Raw genomic sequence first — 18,630 nt, 5'->3', positions numbered from 1 at the left:
ACTTTTCCAAAAACAGCCATCCTCCTGGACAGGGATGTGAATCTCAATTTCCCCAAATCTAATCTGAACACTAAAGCCTACAAAAGCTATTTCTATAATTAAAAGTTACTAATCAGGAGAAAATAAATGGTCTTTAAAAGAATGTAAAGGACAAAAATGTGTAAGAAAACAAAAGTAATATGTACTTCACTGGTTTGAAAACCAATAATCATTTGGTATTGTTGTTGTTTTTAAAAAAGTATGAAACGTATTTTGATATTACTATTTGCTGCATCATGACTGCATAGTACTTTATTATTTTAGTAGGGTGCAGGAAACCACCAGCTATGGGCTGGGAAGCTATTCTGTGCATCACACCCCCCCCCCACAAGCCATCATCTGACATCAGATGGCTGACACCTGCTGAAGTTCACCTGCAGGAGTGAGGGGAGACACTTCAAAGGGCTTGTTCAACCCTATTTATTCTTACCTGCCCCACACCTAATGTCATATATGATGTCAGGTGTAAAGTAGGTGGCAGTGGCTTGTCCAAAACATCCTTGCAGACCTGGTGGGACACATTTGGTTCCCCACCCCTGATTTAACTAATAAACATTACTCATACAAAGTTAAGCTTAAACATTTCTAATACTGCATATGCATACTTTCTAGTGAGTTGTCCCCCCCCCCCATGAACTCGGCGGGTCTTACTTCTGAATAAATGACTGGGATTGCACATCGTATCTGTAATCCTATGCACACTTACCCAAGAGAAATATCCCTTTAGCATAGTGGAATTACTTTCAAATAATCATACATCTGTAGGACCAAGCAGAAAAATCCCAGCGCCACCTTCACTACCAATTAACCATTGATTGCTGCTTGGATGTCACTTTTGCAGGTATAGCAGATCGGAAGCCCTTTCCTGTCCACACACCATCTCTAAAGTGCAGTTGCTAAGCACCTGTTCATAGGACCCCAAATCCATCCCCCCTAGAAGGAACCATTGTTCTGCTTTTTCGCCCACCACAGAGAGAACCTCTCAAGACTGTTAAATAAAGTGTGTTATCTTATACATTATTCCATCTGGGACGTCTGGGTACAGGGCAGTATGTAAGTTCAATAAATAAATTAATAAATTCTCAAATGCAATTGTCAGTAACTGCTTTCTTGAATCTTGCAACCAGAAATAAGAATAAGAACATTCTAATTTATGTAGTGCACTCTTTTCCTTTCAACTCATTGTCACAACCACCCCTTTTACTATGTCCTTCTGCTTAAATGACTTGATCGTAGTTTCTCAGCTGTTCTGGTTTTTTTCTTGGAAGAATCCAAGCTAGCCATTGGCTGTGTGCGATGCATTTAAAGTGAAAATACACAACCTAAGACCCAACCTTCTGTTGTTGTTTTGCCTTTGGTTCCTGCATCTTTTAAGGGACAAATCTGAACGTGACATTGCAGCTGTATGTAACAAAGTCCCAATATAGCTATTTTCCTTGATAAGTAATAGGAGGGTAGGAAAGAAAGGGACGCTTATCCCTTCCTTTCCTAGTTACTTATTCCTTGAAACATTCTTTCACAAATACACAAACAAAGAGAGAGTGCTGCTTTCATCCTTCAGGCCACCACAGCTATATTTGCCAGATAAATGCAGGTCTGGAACAAAAGCAGCAAGGCCAATTGCCCCCTCCTAAGGTCAATTTGCAATGGATAAGGCCCCATTGCAGCTTCATGGCACATAGTGGAGTACAGCATGTCGCTTGCTCACAGAGAGGCTAGCAAAATTCTCTGAGCCAGGGCTTGGAAACATTCTATAGGGCTATCCTCAAAAAGCAGCAAACTTTACAAGCACCAAAATTACCCTTTGACTCAAAATAAAATCCAGGTGAGGTAAATATTTCTAACTACCCCACCCCTGCACCTGTTGTGATCCACCTTCCCTGCCAATCCACACTCCCCCATTCCCTTTTCAGAGGGAGGGTTCCCCCCACCCATTGCAGCAGCCTATGGGAGAACAACGCATCCCATGTTGATTGGTCTTTGTGCCCTGGTGTGCTGCCATCTGGGATGGAACTGCCCCTTCTCACCCTTCTCACCCCTGCTCTTGTTTCCACCATAGCAACTTGCATATCAGGAAAGAAAAGGGTAATGTATTTAGAGGGGTTTGGTTCCGTGGGGAATGGGAAAGATGGCAAATATGGGTTTGGAGAAATCATGTAAGATCTGAACTTTTTAAAAGTTGCTGAATCACTGCCAAGTTAATCTGAGGCAAGCTTGAGAGAACTTGCATGTATCTATGTGCCTGTGGTAATTTATTAATTAGTTTATTGAGTAAGATTGGCTGCAATGCTAAATACATTTACAAGGCAGTAAACTACATTAACACAATGAAACTTACTTACAAGTGAACATGTATAGGACTCTGCCAAGAGGGTGACTTGGGTTCAGTATCTGAAAGGATCCTTACTGAAATTTGCTTCGATTTGCTTCACAAGTGCAGTCATTTATGTGATCAGATGCCTATAATGCAATTATACAGGCAGAGCTACACAAGATAAGTTGTTTGTGAGAGTAGCTCTCCACATAGCTTATAGGGAGTTTAACCACACAGGCACAAACCTTCAGTTTTTGTGAGAACACAGGAATCTGCCTTTATATAAGTCAGACGACTGGTCCATCTAGCTCAGCATTGTCTACACCAGTGTTTCCCAAACTTGTACCTCCAATTATTTTTGGACTACAATTCCCATCATCCCTGACCACTAGTCCTGCTAGCTAGGGATGATGGGAGTTGTAGTCCAAAACAGCTGGAGACCCAAGTTTGGGAAACACTGATCTACACTGACTGGCAGTGGTTCTCTGGGTTTCAGGCAGGGAGTATTTCTCAGGTCCACCTGTGGAAAACCTGGGATCTTCCACATGCAATGAAGAGACAAGGAATTGCCATCATTTTAGATACCACCTGCAAGAAATGCCTCTTGGTTTTGTTGTCTTCCTGAAGCTAAAAAAAATAAAACAGGAGGTTGTTAAGCTCATGACTCAACACAATACATGGCTGGTGGGCTATGTTTAGTGAAGTGAGACACAAACTGGTCTGCAATTGAAGCTATAGCCAATTTTAGTTGCATTGCCACTATTTGCTGTGCCCTAGTCAGGGACATGGTTAGTGCTAAAAATCCTAGACTTGGCTAAGGAAGGGATTCGGATGGGAGAAATCACAAGTGTTAACAAATCTTCTGTTAAATATAATTCACACCCCACAGTTGTGCTACCCACCATGCCTAAAGCCACATGGACGCAGCAAATATTTCTGATAGTTTCCAGGAACACACTAAAAGCCAACACACCAGAAGCTTGTTTGCCTGCTAGCATTTTAAAAACTTTGCAATAAAGTGGCTTTAAAAATTTGAGATTCAGCAAACCCTGATTCAAATACTGATAAGCTTCAAAATCCAGTGCATAGCATTGGGCAACTTTTGGTGTTTTGGGGGGCAAGGTGTTTTGACTTTGACTTTATGAAAACCATGTGGTACAAACATTAAATAAACTATGTATTCCTTAGTACAGGCATCCCCAAACTCGGCCCTCCAGCTGTTTTGGGACTACAACTCCCATCATCCCTAGCTAACAAGAGCAGTGGTCAGGGGTGATGGGAATTGTAGTCCCAAAACAGCTGGAGGGGCGAGTTTGGGGAGGCCTGCCTTAGTAGATATGTATAGGATTGGACTGTAAATAACTCACTTTACAGGGTTGTGAAGGCTGCAGTCTTACATGCACTTACTTGAGAGAAAGTCCTACTGAATTCAGTGGAACTTTCTTCTGAGTAAATCACAGGTGCCCTATTTGACCTCAGGGTTGTGCCACATATCTGTGTCTTAGCTTCCATATAGCTATGGAACCATGTTAGAGTATGGTGCTGTTAACACCAAGGTTGCAAGTTCAATGCCTGTATGGGATGGCTGCAGATTCCTGAATTGCAGGGGGTTGGACTAGATGATCCTGCAGGTCCCTTCCACCTCTTTGATTATGAATTGCCCAACCATCTTAAACACCTACTCAGATTTTAATGGGTTTCCCTATTATTTTTCTAAGTATCAGTTGTCTAGGGAGTGAAGTGTAGGTTAAAGAGAGATAGCAGTGCTTGCCAATGTCTACCCCCAAGAAGTCCTATTTGTTTATTCTTACTATTATTTATTAAATTTTGTATTGCCCTCCATCCAAAGATCCTGGGGCAGCTCACAACAGAAAAATACAAAATGAGGTTACAAAATATATAATAAAACAAAAACAAACACAGACCAATAACCCTCTGTCTCAATTTAGTCAGTGGGTGTAGGCATGTAGCCCAAATGCATCTTTCCTTTAACTTTGTACTTTATGCATTGGATAGTTCATGCATAGTTATTTTCTCAGAGCAGTCACTTAATGCTTGACGCATTTGTATGCCTTTCACAAAGTGACAGTGTAATGAGAAAGCCACAGTAACTGAAAGTAGGTAGGAGGCAGGTGTAGGTGCAGAGGAGGACTATGAGAAACCGCTGTAAATTTTCATTTTCCAAGAGTCAAAAATCTGGCTCTTGTTAAGTCCCATGACAATTACGCCATTTAATAAGCAGCGTTAGTAGTGCCAAGTCCCTGCCACAGGATCACCACCAAATGTTAACTATTTTATACCTTTTCTTAAAGCATTTCCACACTAACTTTCCCCCTCAAGCACCAAAGTTACTTTCTGGGGAAAGACTTTCAGCAACAAACAGCAAAATGTTTTTTTCCCCAAACTGCAGCTCCGTAATTTTTAATTATTCATTTTGGTTTAATTAATTGCTTTGTGTTTGGTACAGTTAAACAGCAATCTTGAAAGACCAATGAAATGAACAAGAAAGTGTCATTCTCTCTATGGATGTCAAGCCAGTAGCTTAATATGTAACTGGTTGTTTACATCAGCATATATGACACAGACAGGAAAGCTTTTATTAGTAAAAAATAATATGCATCCTTTGCTCCGACTGTACTAACTATAGCTCACCTATCAACAAACACTAGGATCTGAAATCAGAACAAACTGTTTTTCTCTTGCTCCAGGTTCTGCAGAATTCTCACCAGATAAGCCAACAAAACACACCTCTCTCTTCCGCCCACAGGGGGGAAAATGTATTATTTTAAAAATGCTTTCCAAGCATTGAAGCTCCTAAACGTGCTAGCCAGTAAGGTTTGGAGCGCTCCCTTTGAGATTTATTGGCATTCCTAAGTGCTTTTATAACAAATCACTGGCTCAACTTATTTTAGCCATTGCTCACCAGAGTTCTCAGTCTCGGGTACCTGTTTCCAGTGCCAGGACTCATCATACGAATTAAACAACAACAACAACAACAACAACAACAACAACAACAACAACAACAACAACAACAACAACAACAACAACCCAATGCCTCGAAGCACAGATAGAAGGGCACTGCACTGAGATTCAGTGGAAAGGCTGGATCCAGTTCAGAGGGTGAGTTTGGGAGGTTTCAGCTGCAGCCCATTCCCATCTGAGCTTAAGGATGCATTCGCTACATCAGCGGAGACATACAGTACAACCAAATCAAAGGTCCTTCGGCTTAAATGCATGGGAGGCAGAGAGCGAGCAGGGAAAAGAGAGTTTTGTCCTTTGGCAAGAGCTATAAAGAAAAGCCACCAGGAGAAACAAAACAGTTCAGGAGCCCTTTGCGCACCAGCAGGTCCCACCAGCAGAGAGTCACAGGGCGGGAAAGCTCGGGGCAAATATTCGCCCAAGTCCCAGGCGTCGTGGAGCAGAGCAGGCGAAGGGGCTCTGGCGCGTCTCTGACGAGGCGCAGTCCTTCTTCCCGAGGACCCCAGACCCACAGAACCGCGTCGACCCCCTCCTCCATTCTCGCAAGGAACGCCGTATTGTTCCGACAACAATTCCAAGACGCGCTTCTTAATTTGGAAACTTCCATCTGCCCAGCGTCGCCACTCATCTCTACCGGGCCTTCCCCCCCCCTCAGCCCACCCCTCCCGTTTTCGCGCCTATTTTTGCCGCCTTCGCGAGAGGCGCCTCAAGGCAGCGGGAAAACCGCCGCGCAGATCCCCCGCTGTCCCTCTTCCCGCCTTTTAAGCCCCAGAGGGCAGGTTCCGTCTCGTCTCCCTGAGGGAGAAGTGCGTGGGGATTGTCGTCCCTTTCTCCCCCCCAAACCTGAGAGGAATATGGACGAGGGCGGGCGCCGAGGCTCCCCTCGCGAACTTACCGCTCCCGGGCTGGGCTTGGGCTGCGAGCAGCTTCTCCTCTCTCCTGCCACCAGCCGAGCTCTTCTTCATCCTGCGGGAGGCTGTCCCTGCGCGCCCACCGAGCCGCCCTCAGCCAGCCATGCGCCTGGAGGGAGGGAAAGCGGGGCGGTGAGGCGGGGGGGGGGGAGAGAGAGAAAAGCAGCCCGGCTGGGACTGAGGGGAAAAGGCGGGCGCGCGCGCGCACACGCCGAGGCGAAAAGGAGCAAGCCGGCTGGGCGAAGGAGCGCGGGAGCGAGGCGAGCGGGTGGGAAGCGCCACAGCTGGAGGGGTCTCGGGGCGAGTCGGCGGCTGCCCACACCGGCTTCCCGCCGGGTAATTCGCCTCAGAAAAGGAGCATCCCCGGAGAGCCTCGTGAGAGGAGATGGCCGATGGCCGGCCACTTGCTGCCTGCTGCCTTTCCCTCGCGTCGGCAGCAAAGAGCGAGCGATAAACGAAGCAGCGCCTCCTGACACGCGCGAGGGGGAAGAAAGTTGGCAGTGGGGGGCAGCTCGCCCCCGAATGACCGCCCAGAGAGCGGCTGGCAACGGGGGCAGCAGAGGACCTGGGCTGCCATGCCCGAGCCCACGAGGGCGAATGGGGGTCGTCGCAGCATCCTTTCTGTTTTTTTTAAATTCATGTTTATAGTCGGGGGAGCCTGGCCGGGAAGTCAGATGCTCATTTCGTTCCTTTATAAATGTCCTTTGTGCTTATTCCCGAGTAAGGCTGAAAACCTCCCTTACATGGGAGTAAGCCCTCTCATATTCCATGAGGCTTGCTGCTTAAGTAAACACAGTGAGGATCGCAAACCAAATGCACCAGGGCAGCAGAAGCAAACTCCCCTTTTGTTTTTGCAGCTGTGGTGTGAGTTAACTGGGTTGAACGTGCAAAGCTTCCCATGGTCAAGTATTCCTTTCTTTATAAAGACTCAGGATGGGCAAACCTTTGCTCATTTCATTGCTCTAACAGAGAAGTGGGCAACTCCAGCCTGCAGATCAAATTCGTCCCATTACGGGTCCAGTTTGGCCTGCACAGCAGTTGCCACAAGCCACCTGACATCATATGGGACCTAAGGTGTGTGGCAGGTAAGGACATGGCTACAAAGGTACAGCTGGGGGCTTAAAGTGAGCTCCTGGTTGTTCCTCTGTAGGCAGGGCTTGCTGACGACAAGCCCCACTGGGATCCACTGTATTAGGAGGAAGAGGTTGAATCTGCCACCTTAGGCAAATGGCTTCACCTCACCTCATGCATGGACCACCAATAACTAGCACCAGCCAAAGGTCCGTATAGTTAAAGCTATGGTTTTCCCAGTAGTGATGTATGGAAGTGAGAGCTGGACCATAAAGAAGGCTGATCACCAAAGAATTGATGCTTTTGAATTATGGTGCTGGAGGAGACTCTTGAGAGTCCCATGGAACAAACCTATCCATTCTGAAGGAAATCAGCCCTGAGTGCTCACTGGAAGGACAGATCCTGAAGCTGAGGCTCCACTACTTTGGCCACCTCATGAGAAGAGAAGACTCTCTGGAAAAGACCCTGATGTTGGGAAAGATTGAGGGCACAAGGAGAAGGGGACGACAGAGGACGAGATGGTTGGACAGTGTTCTCGAAGCTACCAGCATGAGTTTGACCAAACTGCGGGAGGCACTGGAAGACAGGAGTGCCTGGCGTGCTCTGGTCCATGGGGTCACGAAGAGTCGGACAAGACTAAACAACAAAGCTGGCCTCTGAGAAACCAGTTTTCCGGGTCTATCGCTCCATTGTTTCTCAATGGGTAGATTTGCTGTCCATTTACAGATAGACCCAACATCTGGATGTCATCTTTCCACCCACAGATGAAACTCTGATTTCTTTCCCTGGTTTCCATCACTCCCTCCAGCCCTTAATTAATTGTACAGCTGAGATCATCAACTTCACAGCCCGCCTCCACTGCAAAAAAAGAGAATGTGTTGTGATAACACTACTCTTAACCTCCTCCTTCCAAACAAAATGGGCTGCACTGTATTTATAATTTGTAATCCAGAGGCACAATTCAACTCTATTTTTCATTCACTACATAAATAAATTGCTGCTCCTCATTCCACCCACCAGTACATGACTTTCGGGCCACCTTAAGCACTGATCATTCTCATTTTAGAAATTAAACACTGTCGGCATTACATGCAATGCATATTGTACAATACCAATGAGATAGGCCACTTCTACAAATTTTCCACCAAGTTACTGGCCCCAAGTACACATGTGACAACATTAAGCCAAACCATGGCTTAGCATGAATGGGTTCCTCCAGCCAATTTGTTCTCTCTGATCAATGGGTTGTTATCCTGAGCAAAGCCATAGCTGGGTGTGTCATCTGAATGTGAACTTGTGGTTTACCACACTTCAGACAAATGACAAGCTGTGTGATTTGCAACTCATGGTCTGCCTGGAGGAGCTAAAGCTTGGTTTAGATGACATACCAAGTCAAACCGCAGAGCAGATCAGCATCAAAATGCTCAGGGGGGAGCAGAACATCCATGATCTCCTCTTTGGGAGCCCACATGTTTTGATCATATCTCCCAAGATTTTGTCTTCTTTTTTTCTGAAATGCAGCTATGAGTTTGCTGTCCCTTTATTTCCTCACTCATCCATCCAGTGAGGATAACAGCAGTTCCAATAATAAAATTTAGATTTCAAAGATGGCACAGCAAGGGGAAAAGAATTAAACAACCCCCCACTCCTTCTGCCCGTTCAAGTGCCTAAGCAAATTGGCCACCCATGTGTAAAGTAGCCAGATACAAAAAGGGACAGAGTCCTTTAATGCTTCTGTAGAAGATGGAATCTCAGCAAGTGTAGCTTATATTCCTATTGAAACCTGCTGAAATTCCTACTACACAACTATCAAGTGTGAGTAACACTGGGAGATCTGACTGTAGGTCTCCCACATCACACATAATTTGGCTCTAGGCCTCACGGATCATGGGGGGAGGAGGTTCAGCACAGTCCGACTTTAGCTGAATCAAATCTGTGTTGAACTTAGTAGGGGTAGTTCCAGATGGGGAGCTAAATTTGCAATGAGTCACTGAGATATCACAAATGGTTTGTTGGCAACATACATTTTTTTTATTTACTGGGTTTTTCCTATACTGGGTAAATCCAAATTGAAATGGAGTGGGTGGGTTGGGTTACAAGCTGGCATTTTTAATGCCAAAAGCATCATGTGGGTAATGCAAAAACAAAAACCTTGTATGCATGAAGAACATGATTCCCACAATAAACACCCATCTGAAGTCACCCAGCACTCAGTAGTTAGACACAGAAAGGATAAATACTTTTGCTGAAAGGCAGAATATAAATATTCTTTTAAAAAAACCACAGATTGTTATGTTTTGCATGCAATTCATACAATATTTTCTCTGGTTAGCTTTGTTGTTTTGAATTATGTTTATAATATGGTCATCTTTCAGTTTTTGTTAGATGTGAACGTGATGGCTGTTCAGTTACTATACAATAGGCAAAGTGGGACAAAAAATATTGTTTCATACTAATCAATGGGATAAGTATGCAGCTCTAAAATAGGATAGTGTAACTACGAGTAAAACTCAGAACACTTCATACATCAGATTTGTAACCTGAGTGCTAATGTTATGTAATACAAGCAACTTCTAAATCATTCCTACTAATGTGTTGTTCCCCTGTGTGTCAAATTATAGTAATGATGGCATTACCATTAAAAAAGATTTCTATGGTTTATGTTAAAACAATGTTCTGCTCAGTGTCCTCAGTGTATTCTTTCATTTGAGCATTCATGAAAAAAAATCTCATTAGTCTATTTAAAATTCTTGTTTAAGGTACTTTTATGTTCCATTGTGGGGGAGACTTATTGTGGATGCACCCATGCACTTCTTTTTGTGAAACTATATTCACCAAATTCTGCAGCTGCTTTTAGATTTAAAAATAATAATAATAGTGATGGTCTATCTCTGACATAGTTTTGCCACCATCCGTCCTCTGACATATTCTTAGGAGCATTTCAAAAGCAAATCCTTTTAAGCAGTCCTTACCCTTAAAAATGTACTGAATAACTAAAGTGCAAAAGAATAGCCAACATGGTTAGATACATTGTTTATCAGCATTGTTAACATAATAACTTATTCTTATATACTAAGCTTTAAATTGATACAATTTTTCCATAAAAGGGCAACTTCTCTTGCAAAACATACTCAATTGGACCATCAAGAGTATCAAATGTTTTTTCCTTTTTTAACCTTTGCATTTGTCACAAGGATTCACTTCTAGAAAACATTTTAATGCACTGTTTCCTCCCCATTTTCTTTGGCAATGTCTTGAAACAAAATGCAAACAACCTTGAAGTTTGTTGATATTTGCTGTTGTTGAACATAAACATACTTACTTATTTCTGATCATAAAGTAAGTGGGATCTGAAGGTCAAGATTTTCTAGCTTCTAAAGCCTGAATCTATTTAAATATGTACATTAATCAGACTGGCAATTAAAGAACAAAAAGTTATTTCATTAATTTTATTTAATTGGATTACTTTAAATGTAGCAGCTATAAAGCTCTGATCCTGATCACAGTTGTCTTTGTATTGTTAGCCATGGAGACTAAGATATTATTCATCTTTACTTGTGACAGTGCAGGATTTCTCCCCACTAAAAGAGCTCTATAAATCATAGTATATCATGCAGTATATTATCTGTATATGACACAAAATATTCACACCGAAAACATGCAGTAGGATCATTTGCATATAACATTGAACATTCTGATACACTGTGGTCAGTGGAATGTTTGGCCATTTTGTATGCACAATAGGGAAAGGTGTGTTGATGCTCCCGACAGTGTGTCTAAATCAAAAACTTCACAAAATATTGCTCATTTTTATTTTATTTTCGAAGTAAAAGCAGCAGTTTTGATGGGTGCAGAAATATGTCCTGGAGTGAGAGCATGTGAAATCAATCAAGTGTGGTCAATGCGTCCTGCATCGATCACGCAGGTGATTCCACCCAAATGGGACCATCTAGTGAAGGAATTATGTCACAAAACTTCATAGCCAATAATACTTGGCTAAATGCTGGTATCACTAAATGCAATCAAATCAACCTATGGTTCTATTCCATGTGATGGACACAGCAGTGGATCAAGCTGGAGCTTAATAGCAAAAGTTAAGAGTTTGGCCAAGCCAAGTCAGGCAAAGCAAAGCAGGACAAAGTCTAGGTTTTATCATTGTCTGTGTAATAAAAGATAAAGGTGGTCCTGGGACACAAATGTGCCTTTCTAGGTTGCATAAAAAAGAAGCTTACCAGAAGTTGAATCACATCCTCCCATCCATCTAGCTCCCTTTACATTTTCCTTATTGGCGAAAGTTCTCAGGTTTTTCATGTTCATCATAGCAGTCCTTAAAATGATTTGGGGTACGTTAGTATCTGTTCAATATTGTTTCAAGTGGTCCTTGTATCAGTTGACAAGGATTCAGTGTAGGGAGTTGGGTAGGTTTAACCTGGATAGGAGGAGATTGAGATGAGAGATGACAACCATCTTCAAATATCTCAAGGGCTGTCGCATGGAAGAGAGAGCAAGTCTGTTTTCTCCTGCTCCGGAGGGTAGGACTTGATCCAATGGCTTCAAGTTACAAGAATGCAGATTCTGATGAAGCATCAGGAAAAATCTTCTGATAGTAAGACTTGTTCAACAAGTCTTTGGACTCCCTCCGAAGGTGACGGACTCTCTTTCATTTTAGGTTCTTAAGCAGAGGTTGGATGGCCATCTGTCATGCATGCTTTAGTTGAGATTCCTGCACTGTAATCCTGTGCTGGATTAGATGACTTTTGGGATCCCTTCCAACTCTACAATCCTATGATTCAAGGAATTGATACTAGATACAGCAAGCAGTATATTCCCTGACCCATTTCATCTTGAGTTGCTTTAATAAAGTTGTTGCTTGTTTTCCAAGCGAGCTCTAATGTATGTCTTTTTTTTTTAATTATTCCCCACTCCCACTACAGGTACAATATGCAGCCTTCAGAATTCAATTGTTAATAATAACAACACCTATAGAATGCAACCTAATGCTACTATAAAGCCAGAAGTGGAAATACATTGTCACACATAAAACTGCCCATAAGTTTTGTAACAAAGGAATCATACTGAAAGCCTTAATGGAATTCATTGTTGAGTGAACACACACTTATCTGCTCCCACAAACACATAGGGTGATAATGGAGAACCATATGAATCATCTTTATTATCTGGTAATACCTCCTTTGAGCAAAGATGTCCTTATTTTATCATGTTTCTATTCAAAATACAAGTTGATAATTAAAGCATTTTTCATTGGGTGTGTATTGCTTGGTTTCATTTTTTTTAATCAAAATGCACTCGTTGCCTGGGTTTTGAAAGAAACATTATGAAGATGTGTCAGAAAGATGACTGGACCTCTTGAACAATGTGTTGTGAATGAAGTTATCGGTGTGTAGGAGGTATAGAAAACTTGCCATTTATATTCAGGAAGATGTCGAGACATTTGCAGTCCACAGCCATTATACAGATTGCATTAAAAATTAAATTAAAAAGGCAAGTGTGTAAGTCCATCTAACCCACCATTTAATCTGATAAAACATGTTACGTGTTTGGATATGAAGAATTAACTTTAAAATTATCTGGAACTTAGGTCTACCACTCTGCTCTAACTGTCCAGGAATCCTTTACCTTTACCTTTAAGGTAGCTATGGAGCGCTAAAGCAGTGATGAAGCTGGAACTGACTACAGGATAAGATACCATGCCATATCAATGTTGCCTAAATAACATCTGTTAAGGATGAGGGCTTTAACACCTGTAATTTCCAGGCATTTTGGAGCTTTCACGAACATGTTACCTTTGCCCAGTGCTGTTAAGGGTTATAGTGTCACAAAAAAAGCGTTGCCTATGCCTGTCTTTAGACAGCAATCTACCGGTAGAAAACTGGGCTAAGGCCTGCTGATAACCCTTTCCCCTGTAATGAGCTCCTCTCGCAGCCCGAGAGTGTTCAGTTTGGGGGATGCATCCTGAAGGCTGCTCAATGCTTCTTTTCAAGGTGCCCTGACCCATGATACACTATGAGAAAGGGACACAGGTGGCACTGTGGTCTAAACCACTGAGCCTCTTGGGCTTGCCGACTGGAAGGTCGGTTTGCATCCCCACGATGGAGTGAGCGCCCGTTGCTCTGTCCCAGCTCCTGCCAACCTAGCAGTTCAAAAGAACACTAGTGCAAGTAGAAAAATAGGTACCGCTGCAGCAGGAAGGTAAACGGAGTTTCCGTGCACTCTGGTTTCCGTCATGGTGTCCCGTTGCACCAGAAGAGGTTTAGTCATGCTGGCCACATGACCCGGAAAGCTGTCTGTGGACAAACATTGGTTCCCTTGGCCTGAAAGCAAGATGAGCACTGCAACTCCATAGTCGCCTTTGATTGGACTTGACAGTCCAGGGGGCCTTTACCTTTTACCTACACTAGGAGAGCCTTTTTCTCTCTCCCACCCCACCCCAGCCAATTTAAGCTACCATTCCCTCTTTGGCTCTCAACTATTTTTATTATTTTTCTCTTCAGGGCTACATGGACACTAGCTGCTGCCTTTCACCAAGCCAATCTTGGGGTTTACATGGCACTTTGTAAGTTCTGATGATCTGTGCTTTGCAAAAACTAGTCACCTGACATCATTGTGACCTGGTGACAGACAGATGTGTAGAACCACCCACCTGTTAAGCTTGATCCATGGGAAGTGGGGGGATTGGTCTACCAGCAAGATCCAGTTCCCCACCTCGGAAACTTATCTAGCCTTTAAACCGGGAATGGCTGTTTGGCCCAAGGACCACATTCAACACTTAAGAAGCTGCATGCCATAACCACATACTCTCATACATATACACATGCATGCCGTCCTCAGCTGATCCACACACATTGCTTGTTATTGCTCCTGCTTCATTCACTATATGATTACTCTGTTCTGAAGGGGCTTGGGGTGCTGGATCAGGCCCCCAAGCTAGGTGTTAGACTCTCCTGCTCGAACCCTTGCTGTGCTGATGTGTTATCACCATCATAACTATGGAGTTGCAGTGAAATCCAACTTTCTGCTTACTTACACATCATGTGTCTTCACTGTCTTCACTTCTATCTACTTATTTAATTTCAGGGGTCTGACTTACCTTAACTATTTGCATGTGAGCGTTCTCCCTGTTTTGTTTTGTTTTGTTTTGTTTTGTTTTGTTTTGCTTTCTTTAGTCTCCTTTCAGTTCTTCTGGTTTTAAATGTCTAACCCCAGAACTCCATATAAGACAACAAGGGTATGACAGTTAAATTGTAAAAATGATATGAATAAATATTATGCTTATAATATCAAGTGTGCAGTTATTGCTGATTTCCCTAAGCATTTGCGGCATACAATCACCTCCAGTAAGGATCCCCAAATTGGTAGTACTGTAAACATGCATGTTAGATATGGGTTCTCATGCACATGTGTATAAATAATGAGAAGGTCTTGTAACACTGGTAACTCAAGGCTGCCATGAACTGTGCCAGCTTACAGAATTTCACTGATGATATAACACAGTGAAAAATGTAGCTATCTGCCACAGCCCGCTCAGAAGTGAAATCCTAAAGAAACCCACACTGCTATATCAGATATCTGAGACACATCCTTTTACTTCATTTGAATTTTTCTTTTACTTATAGAATGCTGCAGATTTTTAATTTATAGTGATGAGCTTGTAAAAATATTGCTATTTGTAGTTACAAATTAAACACATGTAGCTCAAGATTGGCTATTTAAATACCCTATATGTTTAACTTCCACTCTCAGTATATGAAATATTCCACCTAAAAGATGAGAGGACAAGATTGGTTTTCCATGAAACTACATCTGGCACACTTTCATGAGAATATTAAATGGAGCACATTGGTTTAGCATAAAAATATATATTTCTATCATAAATACTGACCTCTGGGTCGCTGATGAGTTGTGGAATTACTAAGCAGAAAATGCAGGAGAATTTTAAAGATGATCAGACCTATTTCTTTCTATTTGAAAGTAGCACCCCCATGAAATAACTTCCTACTTTCCCAGCAAATTGTTCATAAATGTAAAGGTAAAGGACCCCTGACAGTTAAGTCCAGTCGTGAACGACTCTGGGGTTGTGGCGCTCATCTCGCTTTACAGGCCAAGGGAGCCGACGTTTGTCCACAGACAATTTTTCCGGGTCATGTGGCCAGCTAAGCTGCTTCTGGCAAAACCAGAGCAGCGCACAGAAACGCCGTTTACCTTCCCGCCAGAGTGGTACCTATTTATCTACTTGCACTTTGACATGCTTTCAAACTGCTAGGTTGGCAGGAGCATGGACTGAACAACAGGAGCTCACCCCATTGCAGGGATTCAAACCACCGACCTTCCGACTGGCAAGCCCTAGGCTCAGTGATTTAGACCACGGCACCAACCATGTCCCTGTACCATACTCCTTGGTAAACAAACATTTTTTTGCGAGGGGTTTGGAGTCAGAGGGAAGAAAGATCCCAATTCTGCTATGAAGGTAACCAGAATGATCAACTGTTCATCCCAATGAAAATAATACAATGCAGAGAAAGCATGTCCTCACTGAGATGTGAATGTGGTTCCTCTGGATTACATTACTGTCAGTGGGATACATATTTGGATAGGCATTCCAGAAGTACCATTGGCTCAGGAGCCTCAACAACACGGGGAAAGTTTCTTCTCCTGCCCCAAGCAGCAATGGATGATTATATTGAAAATGGCTGCAAACTGGTACATGTATTAAACTATGCCAAAGAATGGATGATAGACAGTCAGTGCATCAGTATTTGGAAGCAAAATTGAGTGGTTCTAGTAGTAGCCTCACTTTAACCCTGCAAAATCTTGCGGTTTCTTTAAAACACATACCCTCTCCAAAACTGGCCAACCTATACACAACAGAGCCATAGTTCTATAAAATAGATTTGCCTATTGCATTAACAGAAAAATCACCATCTGCTGACACAGATGAATATTTAATATTGTCCATAAATTAATAGGTTGTTTAATGGCATTTGTAAATGGTTTTTTACCTACTGCTCTTTACAGCATATTCTGCTTTCAGTGACTCTCAGATAGATACTAGTAAGAATTATTTTAAATTAACATTTTGTGCTGTATCTAATGCAGTACGGCCATTGAAATTAATGGGCTGAAGGTACACATGCTCTTTAATTTCAATGGGTTTACTCTGAGTAAGACTAACATTATATAAAACCCCATGACTGGTGCTGTTAAGGGGTGAGGTAGATTGTTAGATCTGCAATTGTATGAAATGTATCTAAATTCAAGAAGCTTCTGTAACAGCCAAGTGAGAACCTTCAGAAGCAGGAAGAACCCTCAATGCATTCTGGGTAAGCTGCCCTCAAAATGCAAAATCAAATCAGAATTTCCAGTCACTGGTGACTCGGGCTGCCTAGAGCCTGTGCTGATCTTAATGAAATACACTCAGTTGAGGACATTTATGAATGTTCATCAATACATGTTCTCTTTTCGTGAACATTGCTGGAGGCTAATTAGAACTTCTGCAGGCATCCTACATGACACTGAAACCTTGTGTTTCAGAGAGCTCTCTCAAAAAATGAGTAAAACCAAAATATCACCCTCCTCACTTCAGAAAACAAAAATGGGTCTGAAAACAAGAAGCACAAGACACCATTGCAACAATCGCTTACTAATCTATAATTCAGTATCTACCTATTTTTTCTATTTTGTGTTGCTTTAAAATACTTTGGCCAATTTATCATTCATACTTCAGACAGACTAGCTATTTGCCCTCAATATGAAATTATGGAGAAAAACAATATAGCTTTTGCTATTATGACCAAATTGCTAACAGCATGGAGCCTGATCAAATTAGTGTATATATCTTCTCCCAATATTTCAAGCTAATTATCTGCATTACCAAGTAAAGATAAGTAATAATATTAGTTTTAATTAGGTCATAAATGTTTGTGGGGAAAATATAGCATTATAAACTTTTTAAAACTTTTATGGGGAAATTGGTAACTGAATCATGGTTATGTAAATTATACTTAGTAATAAAAATGCTATGATCAACTATTGAGTTAAATAAGAAAGTGCACATGCATATCCTTCTGGATGATTAGAACAATGGGAATTATTGCGCTCATGAACACAATTTCAATCAAAATGTAAGTAAAGATGTGCAATTTGATCCATATTTCTATGTGCTCTCTAATGTGCACAAGGAGCCTTCATGTGTTGAGCCAAACTCATTTACATGGAGAAGAAAAACAAGAGGGAAACCCTGTGCCTAAACAGGAAAATTGCTTACAAAGCTATTTTATTCTAAAATGAGTTTGAGAGATATTTGTAAACGGGGATGCTCTGGGCAGCTTCATTTATTACAACAAAGTGAAATGGAAAGGGAGAGGAAGCTTATGATAATTGATTCTTCAGGTTGCCCTTGTAAAATATCCAGAAAGCAACTGTTCAGACTAAGATCTGCAAGCTCCTGATCCAACAGTGGCTTGCATGTCACATTCTCACACGTTCCATTTCTATACTACAATGCACCAGTGCTTTGCCATCTGCAATTGCTTCCAGCCTATTTGGGGGTCCAATTCAAAGTCCTGATGTTGACCTTTAAGGCCATTCATAACATGAGGACAGAGTACCTGAAAAGTCACATATCTACATATCCTCTTTGGAGGCTTTTCTCCAGCAGGTGAGGGAAAGCTGGTGGCTGCTAGTGAAATGGCCTTTAGGTGGTACCACCCCATAACTTTTTGTTGGTCTTTTAAAAAAAAATGTTATGGTCTGGACCCCAAAGACAGGGCTTTTGAACTTGCCCATAAATGATATTGAGTTAGGTGTGAGTAGTTATGTGGCTAAGTTTGTTGATGACACCACATTTTTTTAGGGGGGTAAAATGAGAAGGGTTTACCAGGAGTGCCAAAAGGATCTATCCAAATTGGGTGGATTGGTTTAAAATTGCAAGAGTGGTTCAACGCAAGGAATTGTAAAGTGATATGCAATGGGGCAAAAAAAAGTTTTCCCTTACTTCAGAGGCGAAATGTTGTCCTCCAGGCTTCTCTACCTGATGGAGCGTCTCCACCCTCATTGTTCTGCCCGGACACTGGATTCCAGCTCTGAGGGCCTTCTGGTGGTTCCCTCCCTACGAGATGTGAAGTTACAGGGAACCAGACAGAGGGCCTTATCGGTAGTGGCACCCACCCTGTGGAACGCCCTCCCATCAGATGTCAAGGAAATAAACAACTATCTGACTTTTAGAAGACATCTGAAAACTGTTTGATCTTTTATTGTGTTTTTAATGTTCTGTTGGGAGCTGCCCAGAGAAGCAGTGGA

General features: G+C 42.3%; 1 protein-coding gene across 9 annotated transcripts in view; it reads right to left on the bottom strand.

Moving 5' to 3' along the window:
• The window catches only part of ZNF385D (zinc finger protein 385D), a 560,232-nt gene that overhangs the window by 379,104 nt on the left and 162,498 nt on the right, over window positions 1–18,630 (bottom strand). For 4 of the 9 annotated variants that reach the window (XM_081164656.1, XM_081164665.1, XM_081164663.1 and 1 more), the window contains one exon: window positions 6,228–6,352. The exons of 1 other annotated variant lie outside the window; for it this stretch is intronic. In XM_081164656.1, the coding sequence (XP_081020782.1) occupies window positions 6,228–6,297 (70 nt within the window). In that variant the 5' untranslated portion in view covers window positions 6,298–6,352. Of the gene's footprint in view, window positions 1–6,227; window positions 6,353–18,630 lie in introns of those variants that run through there. 4 more of the 9 variants (XM_081164664.1, XM_081164657.1, XM_081164668.1 and 1 more) reach the window with 2 other exon arrangements.

The sequence above is a fragment of the Podarcis bocagei genome (assembly GCF_964188305.1).
Source record: "Podarcis bocagei genome assembly, chromosome: 12".
Lineage (NCBI taxonomy): Eukaryota > Metazoa > Chordata > Lepidosauria > Squamata > Lacertidae > Podarcis > Podarcis bocagei.
This window is presented reverse-complemented; position numbering and strand designations above follow the sequence as displayed.